General features: G+C 32.3%; 1 protein-coding gene across 1 annotated transcript in view; it reads right to left on the bottom strand.

The window, feature by feature from the left end:
• Nucleotides 1–1,349: 1,349 nt before the first annotated feature.
• The window catches only part of LOC110018549 (cycloartenol-C-24-methyltransferase 1-like), a 77,285-nt gene continuing 67,741 nt past the window's right edge, over nucleotides 1,350–10,893 (bottom strand). The window contains exons 3-13 of the mRNA XM_020715892.1: nucleotides 8,691–8,757; nucleotides 5,854–5,927; nucleotides 5,455–5,539; nucleotides 5,063–5,118; nucleotides 4,363–4,417; nucleotides 4,239–4,286; nucleotides 4,080–4,163; nucleotides 3,315–3,515; nucleotides 3,106–3,231; nucleotides 2,482–2,579; nucleotides 1,350–1,638 (exon numbers count right to left, since the gene is read on the bottom strand). Of these exons, the coding sequence (XP_020571551.1) occupies nucleotides 1,578–1,638; nucleotides 2,482–2,579; nucleotides 3,106–3,231; nucleotides 3,315–3,515; nucleotides 4,080–4,163; nucleotides 4,239–4,286; nucleotides 4,363–4,417; nucleotides 5,063–5,118; nucleotides 5,455–5,539; nucleotides 5,854–5,927; nucleotides 8,691–8,757 (955 nt within the window). The 3' untranslated portion in view covers nucleotides 1,350–1,577. The remainder of the gene's footprint in view (nucleotides 1,639–2,481; nucleotides 2,580–3,105; nucleotides 3,232–3,314; nucleotides 3,516–4,079; nucleotides 4,164–4,238; nucleotides 4,287–4,362; nucleotides 4,418–5,062; nucleotides 5,119–5,454; nucleotides 5,540–5,853; nucleotides 5,928–8,690; nucleotides 8,758–10,893) is intronic.

Raw genomic sequence — 10,893 nt, 5'->3', positions numbered from 1 at the left:
GTCTTTTGGCATGAAGCCAGGGGCTTCGAGCTGCAGAGATGGAGGATATCATGTTTGAGGAAAAGGTCGGTACATCGCTTACATGATGCAGCCAGTAAGCGATGCAGTCAGTGTCTCAATCTCAAAATGAGAGAAGTTTGTGAAGTCATTATTTGTGTTCGTTTCTTAACGACGAGCCAAACATGAGCCGAACACGAGCTGTTCGCGAACAACGAGCCAGTGCTTCTAGACAAATACATAAATAATAAAGCTCCAAATCTTGTACTCCAACAGTTATCACAAAATATATAAAGTTCAGTAATGGTGCTCCAAACTAAGAAGCAAGAAAAAATGAAAATGAGTTGCACTGTGCCAAAAAACCAAGCCAACCAAAGAAATTTGATTTGATGTTCTCCACTAAAAAATGGTAAAACAAGCCAAAAAAACCAAATAAAAATGTCAATCTCTCGATATTCTTCACAGAATGCTTGCCACTACTCACACAAAACAATTTCATCAAAAATGTGGAAAGCAAGCCAAAGAAATAAAATGCCAATCATTTGATATTCTTGAAAAATTGCTTGTTACTTACACAAAATCAATTCATCAAGAATTCACAGCAACATTAGCAAGTTACAAAGCACCACACCTTACCGGATCACAGAGTGAAAAAGAGAAGAGAATCGTAGCAGAGAGAGCCAGGGGATGAGAGTAGAGAAGAGAAACCTAGCGCACGAGATGAAGGGATCGTCCCAGGGTATTATCGCAAAGTTAAAACAGGAAACGCGGGCCTCAAGGTTCGACCTACGGCCGACGTGTAATAGAAAAAGGATCCCCACTGATCCTCAAACACACTCCAAATGCACTAAAAAAATAGCAGGGGCGACATTTTGAAAATCCGTAAGCATCAAATAAGCTACCCCAAACAGACACTAATTGGTGCAATCATGCATCCCATTATGAGCTAGGGGATGATACTTACAATTGTAATAGTCCCAACAGATATAGTATAGGCTGAATTCCTGCAGACATCACTTTAGATTCATGCATTTGTGTTTTCTTTTTTCCTCCTTTGTAAGTTGATTTGAATGGGCAAGTAATTTCCGTTGGTTGTAATGATTATAACTTTTTCAAATAAAACAAAATATTTTGTTTTCACTCCTTAATTTCAACCTTAATTTGACATTGAATTGTAGTTTTACATGTCATTTAAAATAGAAGGGGTTAACTTTTACATCCTTACACTTGTGATCATTATTTCTTCCATTATATAAAGGACCTCAAAATGTTTTCAATATTTATCATTTTGATTTGTGTTTGAGCGCATTGTTCCGTCAGGTTCCCTGTTAAATTGCTTGATAGGCGAACTGGTCGGCTCTGCACCTGAATTAGGTTTAGTGCTCTTTATCACACTCGTGCATCTCATTACAATCTATAATAATACATACCACAATAATTCTTATTAATGCAAATAACGCACACATACTAATGCAAATACTGATACATCAAATGCTTTGGTTTCTCATTAGTCCTCTCCAAAACAATTAATTATCTTAGAAAAACACGATGATTATAAGCTTCTACCGCGGACTTGTTCTTCATGATTCTTGAAGAGGCTTCCGAACCAGAAAGAAGTATACCGGGGTGAAGATTTCCATCCTGAATAAATGAACACCCACTAAATTATTAAACAACATTAAATGGTTTAAAATATATATATATAAAATTTCCTACTATTTTCTCCGGACTATATAAACCTCATCTTACCTTCCATCTTGTCCACTGTTACTCAAAATACTATATATATTTGCTCTCTTCATTGCAACTATATATATATATATATATAAAGAGAGAGAGAGAGAGGGCAGGGTGGAACTTGAGAGGGGCTAAGGTAATGAAAACAAAGTGATATTTAAGAAGGGACAAAAAAATAAAATTGCCCTCAATAAGTAAAAATTTGAATTTGAGAAGCTGGAGGGTCCGCCCCTGATAAAGGCTGTTAACGATCCGATTTCAAGCCAAGCTGAGAATGGCTCAAAATCGGGTCAAAAAGAAATTTTTGATATAAAACTTTAGCTTGTAGTTTAGTTTTTTTGTTCCAATCTAATCTCTATCGGAGCCAAAATTCGAATCAATTTTTGAGCGATTAACGATCTTCGAATTAAATTCGCTAAATTCATAGGCTGACATCACTAGAGATATTAACTATCAGATTTCGAGCTTAGGTGGGATCGAATTAAATTCGCTAAATTCATAGGCTGACATCACTAGAGCTATTAACTATCAGATTTCGAGCTTAGGTGGGATCGACTCCAAATTATCCCGAAAAAAACTCGATCCAAAATTTTGGCTCATGGCTCAGCTCGTTTATTTCAATACAATCACCATCCAAGCTAAAATTTGAATCAATTTTCGAGCGATTAATACTTTTAGAGCTAAATTCAGAGCCTTATATATATATATGCATGCAATTATTGAATTTTATAATATTTGAGACCTAACCTTCCCCCTTCAAGTAGACCATCAGCAGCCTTCTCTAAGAACGACGCCACTCTCGTGCTACCCGCCGGTGCAAGACGCACAAATTCCATCACCTGAACCTGAAAGCCAAAAATTAATTTAACAGTGTCATATATTCGCTCAAATGTTAAAGTTCGATATTTTCAACATAACACTTTGTATTTATAAACTTGCCCATAAAAAAGTATATTTGCTTTTTAAAAAATTATTAGTGCTATTTTTTATGTGATACTAAAAATTTCTTCGGTGTAATGAATATAAATATTAAAATTTAGTTGTTAGATATATAAATACAAAAGAATTATGTGGGATATAAGTAAACATAAAAAAAAAAAACAAAATAATATGAAAAATTTATGAACTCACCGCTCAATTCTTATATATTTACATTTCTAATACCTAAATTTCAATTTCTATATATATGCCCCTTTTCTTAGAGGAGGAACCAATTTATATTCAGAGTAGGCAATTGACGGTCTATATAAATAGTAATTTGTTTTTTTTACTTATGTAGTCTCCTTTTGTAAAATTTAAACTTAAATGTTAGTTTAATATATATATATATATATATATATATATATATATATATATATATTTATATCTTACCATTGTTCTTGTGAGAAAACGTCCCAAAATGGAGGTGCGGAAGCTACTGAAAGAGAACTGGCTGTTATCGAAAGGCAAATACCATGGCAATGGTGAATCGACCGCAAGATCCTTCTCCCATATAACCTTCATAGTTAATAAAATTACGTAATCTACAGTTATTTAGCAAAACCCCAAACTTTCTTAATAATTACAGTCTAAAGCCTTACCTCAAATCCAGCCTGTTTTAACGCATTAAGGATTTGTTGCGTTGATCTTACGTCTGGAAGCCCATCGCCAATCTCAATCTCAGCCTTTAATTTTCTATGGCTCTCATTGTTGGGATCATAGTGATCAGTCATGCACCATTCAGATGCAGCAAAGCACTGTCCAGGCTTCAGTACTCTGTATATTTCCTTGTAGCATCCAACCTATATATAATAACATAAAAAAATTATATGAATTAAATCCAACACTCTGTTCAATCAAAATTCCACTTATCCCATCTACGAAAAATTATTACATACGGACGGCGTATGCAGAGATGGATGCACTGTCCAATCTCCACCGTTGATCAGACCAATGTTGTATTTCGATGGGCCCATTTTAAAAAAAAAATTTGATATATGCTCTGATCAACAGTGGAGATCGGATGCATCTCTCCACACGCCGTTCGTATGCAATAATTTCTCCTATTTAGCGTGTTCGTTCTCTAAATCTAAATTTGTTAAATCCGATTGCGGGCCGGATTTTAGGGTATATTCAGTCTCTATCTCCGTAGCTAAGGGTTTGATAAATCTGAACTTTTACTTGATTTGATATGTTAATCAAGTCCGCTCACGGATATTGAAGCAAGACGAGGTTGGTTCGAGCTTGCCTTGTTAGCTCTTATCAAATCGAGCCCGAACCAACTTAAGAGTAAACTTGACTCAGTTAGAACCCTGAAAAAAAGCTTCTTTTGAAAGATGGATTAAAGGCTTGGCAGTGATACGTACAGGATCAGGAGCATGGCAGGTTGCTTGTAAGGCGTATACAGCATCAAATGTACTGTCGGAGAAAGGCATTTTCATGAAGTCGGCCTGCGTGAGTTAAGGACATAAACTCTTTAACATTCTATTCTTAGAATAATGAAGAAAAATAAATTAAAAATGCACCTTGACGAAATTGCAGGAATTGTCCAGTCCAGCTAAGCGGGTCAGTTTCTGTAAAAATGACAGGAGATTGACATTTGCAAATACTTAATTAATGATCTTACAGAAAAATAATATATGTACTCACAGTGGCCCTGGTTATCTGGGCTTCATTATTGTTCAGTCCAGTAACAGACACCAAGCTGCAATTAGACCAACGACAAGGTTCTCATCACACTTCTAATTAGAAAAAACCATGCAGATTCAAATTTTATGAAAAACTATAAGATACTCAATGTCTTGTACTGGTTTAATAAGAGCAGTTAATTAACTAATAGATTAGCTGGGAATGAATCAGTAATCATCAATTCTATAAAAAGCATCCATTTAGAGATATTTCAAAGAATGAAAAATGAGTCTTTTAAGTTATCTCCCATCTGTGTTTCTTCTCTAATTCTCTAAGTTTATTGACTAAATTGTCAAAATAATCTCTTGTTATTTTAAAATTGAGTTATAATAGTACTTCGTGGGGACTATTTCATCCTTATTTTTAAACTATTCGGGGACTAATTTGACTCTAAAACAGTCTCATCTAAATAGTCGGGGACTTTTAGGCACTTTACTCCTGCTCGCCGTTTCATATGATGCCTAAAACAAAGACGAGCATTATAAACACTATTAGATATATGATTATAGAATTAATCAAACAATTGCTGCACATCTTAATGAGCAATTAGAAAATACTAATGACAAAGATCATAAACCTCACTTCAGCCTTGATTGGGCTCAATAAATTTAGACACACGTAAAAGAGCAGATAAGTAAGGAAACTAAGTGATTAATATTGCCTGAATCGAGCTATTTCTCTCAAAGGGCCGCCAATTCCAGACCCAACATCTAATACCTGTATCAACCAACCACCAAAATGTTACATCAGTAATTTCTAGCATTGGGACATTCAAATAGGAATATTTACATACATACCACTCGATTCCTATGTATTTATATAACTAACAACTCACCCATGCATGCATGAAAAGGTGTATGTTTTTGACATTTAAGAGTTAAAATGGTGGTATCTTTTAAGTGGCATGAATGAATTGACGGGTGATATAAATGTGAAAAATAAAGTTTAGGTGTTATATATATAAAAAAATAGGAATTTGGTGGTATGTATGTATGTAAATGGTTCATTCAAATAAACATAATAAAATGTATGAATGACAGGTTTAAACAATACCTTCATTCCTCTTTTAAGGCCTAATTGAAGGGCAACAAAGTGCTGATGCCGTTTGATGCTTTCCTTTAATGTTTCACCTTTCCATCTTCATATAGAAAAAAATTCAACTTGTACTATTTTAGCCTTACAAAGATAATAGAGTAAATTGCACAAAGGTTTGTGCATGTGTGTGTGGCGCACGCGCGCGCGCGCGCACACACACACACACTCTCTCTCTTTTTATATATATATATATAATGTTTGAATGCATAGCATACGTGGCGCACGCACGCGCGCGCGCACACACACACACACACTCTCTCTCTTATATATATATATATATATAATGTTTGAATGCATAGCATATGTACATATGGGATGAGCATATTTTTCATGAAGTAAAATGACATATAATCAAACCTGTCAGCAAAATGGAAAGATTCACCCCATCCATATTCATAAAAGCTGGTTGCAAGGTCATAATATTTATTTACCTGGAACACATAAAATTATCGATGTATATTATAATAAAATCATTAAAGAGATTTAGAAAATAATTGCATGAAATTAAAAAATAGTAAACTACAATTAAATTGAGGCATTCAAGAAGTTTAACAACCAAATCTTCCCGACTACTTTAAGAGCTAAGAAAGAATCTCAACAAAAAAAGTAGATTCCAACATATAAACTTCTAGCTTTCTTTATTAGTAAATACATACAAGAGCAATCAATTGTATGTGTTTCAAATTCTTTTGTTTCAAGGAGCTATCAAAATAAGGATATTCATAACAAGTTTGTAAATGAGAAAACTATGATCAATAAGAGCTTTTGTGGCATGCTTTCATATCAAAAAATATGACATGATGAATGATATTTATTTATTGTTAAGATCACCAAAATACATCACAGAAGGGGGATAAATGAAAATTTTGAGGATGTTAATAACCTTAAAAAAATAGAGAGGAAGACGAAAAAATTGAAATAATATAGAAGAATGTATTTAATTTTATTTATACATGCCCTCGTATTTAGGGATAAGGCAGTTAGAAGCATACAGTAGACATTGTGACAAATTTGGAATTGGCTACGGAAGTTAGCGGAGTGATTAAAGGATATAGATCAAAATAATGATGGGGGATTAAGTGTTGGAGCTAGAAAAATTAGAAGATCTAGGCTAGAGATGGAAGTCATGGTGGGTAGACCTAAGAATAACAGTTAAAGTTACATTGTCTACGAGACTAATGATGTGAGAGATCTAATAAGGGGTAGTTATTTTGAGAGATTGAACAATAAGTCAATGGATACATGAATGCTAAAACAAGCGGTAGTTTGTCGATTTGAGTCTAAAATCAATATAGGATAATTGATGGAGGCTTCTATTTTTTATTTTTTTCATTTTTTGTGATTGTTTATGTTGGAGAGACAATGTATATGAAATTATCTTGCTAACAATATATAGGCCTTAGGATGAGATGCATTCATTTGGTTGCAAGTATGATTCAAGTCAAGTAAGATTTGAATATTTAAATATTAGTTAAAGTAATATTTAACTATAATTAGCTTAAAAATCAAATTAAATTATTAACATCCATTTATTTTGGTTTAATTCTTTATTTTTTCTAGTTATATTAGCCAATAATTACTTACTTAATTAATTAATTAGTAATTAGAATTTCAATAAAATAATTACTCATTAATTATTAATTTAACACTTACTAATCTATTATTTATCAAACCTATCTCTTTTAAATCAAACTGATTAAATTATAACTATCTTAAAACAATATATTAATCAATCATCAATAAAATTGATTAAATTTTATAATTAGCTTAAAAATCAAATTATCTCCCACCTTCCCCTCATTCTAGCCGTAAAAGCTTCGTTCTGCAGAAGCCGTCGGCGGGACCAACCGCGAGTGAAGAAGTGAAGTTCTTGAGCACGATGGCGGCGATGGCGATGAAGATTTGCGGCAAGGAAACCGCGACGACTGCTTGATAGTGAAGGTAACCTGCTCTCTCTGCTCCTCCTCTCGCGCTTTCATCACTAAATCCCTTAAATTCGTCGAACTCTTGGATTTAGGGTGGGCAAAACAGGATAAGTCGGGGATTTAAGATTCCGTAGGATTTAAGGTGTCTTCTTCCTGTTTAGGCAGGATTTAGGTTAAATCTTGCTCAAATGCTGCTACGAAACAGCCCTTAATGATTATAGGAGTTCAAGCTTAGAAGCGGGAGAGGAGATAGGGTACTTACAAGTAGGGTCAGCGAGATTACAGTTAAAGTAAACTCATTGCTGGGATTGCCTAAAGGCGACAAAGAACAGGGATGAATGACATACAGTGTGTGTCAAAAGCTCCAAAGATTAAAGGAAGATTGATATACATAACTCTCATTTCTTTTGTATTTAAATATCTAACACCAAAAATTTAATTTTTACATATATGCTTCCTTGCTTATGCATGAATAGGTGTATTTCACTTTGTAAAAGTGTGAAATGAAAGACTAGGATGGTATACCTGTAAAAAAGTAAAGTTTCGGTGTTATTTATGCATAAAAGTTGTGTGATATGTATGTAAATGCCCCAAAATTAAAACTTTCAAAAGAAGGATTCATTATAATAAAATGAATATTCACATGCATGCTGCATAATTTCTATCTATTATATAACTAACCCCGAACTTTGATTTGTTTAAGAAGTAGTAATAATGGTATTTTGATTTGACATAAAAGATTTGAATGTTCTAGACCCTATCATTTTATTCATTAATGCCTTAATTATTCCCTAATAGGGAGTGTTTATTTCACTACCTATTAATTCTCCAATAACCTCTACTTATATACCAACTATCATGACACATAATGGCCTGTTAATCAAATCTTAAACCATCCATTATAATTGCTAACCCTATCAATGAAGATAAATATAAAACAATTGGCCTAGAACATGTAACTATTTTATAACTATATATGAAAATGCTTAGTATTATAAAGTAGTGGCATGCATGCATGCAAAACTACAAACTAATATTTATATGCAATGTTGAGCATAAGATTTTTTGAATGTATGAAGTGATAATGTTAAAAAAAATACTCATTACATCATGATGGTCACCATTTGTCCTAAACTAATTACATGTAACACTAAAATATGAAGGGCTAGATACAACCTATTTTATAATAACTTGTGTTATAATGAAAATCAAGTAAACTAGAAAACTAAAAACTCACTTAAAGCAGTAGTATAAGAGTAGGTGACTTGCCATATCAGTATAGTTAGCTTTTCTTGTTTCAGCATCACCTCCAAAGTGGACATGGTACTTCTCATAACTAGAACAATAAACAAAATACAACATCATTAACAAAATTTTAAAAAAAACGTAAGTCTTAGATTTTAAAATGCGCTGAGTTTTTAAAAACTAAAGATAACATCAATACAAAACAAAAACATCAAACCTTTATCTCATTAAGTTGGGTCAGCTACATGAATCTTTATTCTCCATTTTGTTCTATTGAGTGTCATGTTTTTATTTAGTTCTAATAAGTTAAGATCTTTTTTTATACAACATGCCCAGGTTTTTTTAGGTCTACCTCTACCTTTTTTAACATAAGTCGATTCTAAAGCATCTACTCTGCTAATCGGATCATCAGGCGGTCAATGCCTACTATGATCAAACCATCTAAGAAAAGTCGCTCTAATCTTATCTTCCACTGAAACTACACCAACCCTTTCATGGATGCATTAGGGGACAAAGTAAAGGAAGTTAGAAACAAATATTTTCTACAAAAAAACTTATTATTGTTAAATTGAAGCTAGCATATTAATTCTTGGGAAATTTGCATACATACCACATAAAACTTATGTATTTACATATCTAACAACTAAAGTTTGATATTTACATTTATAATATTTTGGTGTTATAAACCTAAGCATGAAAATGTGTATTTCACTTTTAAAAAATTAATACTACTGGTATTTTCTTACGTAATAATAATGATTTGAGAGATATGCATGTAAATATGAAAATTTAGGTGTAGATATGTAAATAGAAAATAATTGTGTTGTATGTTCTTTTATAAACTGCATAATCCATTTTAGAGCGTGTTGACCATCATTTATAAGAAACATGTATGCTACTACATAATTTTTTTTTCTTTTCTTTGATACCATCCTCACCTCCTTCACTTCTATCTTCTTTAAAAAAATATTTTGCGTTACTCAGCACTTTAGTTTCTTTTTTTTTTTTACATTTCTATAGCTTTTGGTTTTAATTTATTGCGGCACTTCTTTTGTTAAGATCAACTAATTTAAATGTTGTTTATAGTTTCAAGGGCTCCTACTTGACTTTCTAACAAAATTTTGGTTAAAAATGTCATCATTTGTGAGCTTATTTCTACTGTTAACAAACTTATTAGTATCATGTTCTCTAATAATGCCCTAAATATTTCATAATATTTTATTCTTTATTTCTTAGTCCTATCACTTGTTTCTTTTTGTGGAAGAAACTTTTTTTCTATTAAATCATTGTCTAAGAACTTTATTTTCTTAGTAGCTGTGATTGATCAAATTTTTTTTTTTTTGGGTCATTATTTACCTAAATATAAACTTAGCTCAAATGTGTCACCATCCTTTCCCTTAAGCTAAATTGCGAAATTAGTATGGCCATATTTGAATCAGTCCTGGTCCTTCTTTTGTAGTTTACATGGATGGAGAGAAATGAGCTAAAATTATCCACCTCAATTATTCAACAATTAAATTGTCAATACATATATATGTAGGTAAGTAGGTACGTATGTACATGCGTAGGTAAGCAGGTAGGTATGTATGTATGTGTGTATGTACGTATTTATGTATGTAAGTGTGTATGTGTGCATGCATGTATGTCTATGTGTGCATGAGTCTCTGTGTGTATGTATATATGTCTGTGTGTGTGTGTATGTCAGTATGTATGTATATGCGTGTATATATGTATGTATGTATATCTGTTTGTGTGTGTGTATGTATATATATCTATGTGTGTATATATATAAACATAGATATGTGTGTGTATATATATATATATATATATGTATGTATGTATGTATATATGAACGTATGTAAAAAAAAGAAGAAGAAAAAAAAGTATATATGTATTTTTGTATGCATATATGGGAAGGTTAAATTTACTATATATGGTTATTATAGAGGGAACCAAGAGAAGTTGGGTGTGATGGTGTTATTAGGAAATCTCACTATTATTATATTATATAATTATTTTGCTTATAAAAACTAATTCATTATTGAACTTGAAGGGACTACCCATGGTTTTGCTATGTGCATCTTTTCTAGCTTACAGAAACTTTTAATTAAAATTAATGCTAAGAATCTACTGATTGGGAATCTTTTAACTAGTGGAGAAGCCTAAATTTCTTCTTTATAATATTCAATTTAGACTCTTATATATTTGGAGAGTAGATATTAGTTTT

This window comes from Phalaenopsis equestris, unplaced genomic scaffold, assembly GCF_001263595.1.
Source record: "Phalaenopsis equestris unplaced genomic scaffold, ASM126359v1 Scaffold000024, whole genome shotgun sequence".
In the NCBI taxonomy this organism is placed as follows: Eukaryota; Viridiplantae; Streptophyta; class Magnoliopsida; order Asparagales; family Orchidaceae; genus Phalaenopsis; species Phalaenopsis equestris.
The sequence above is the reverse complement of the archived record's forward strand: the minus strand, read 5'-3'. Positions and strand labels throughout refer to the sequence as shown.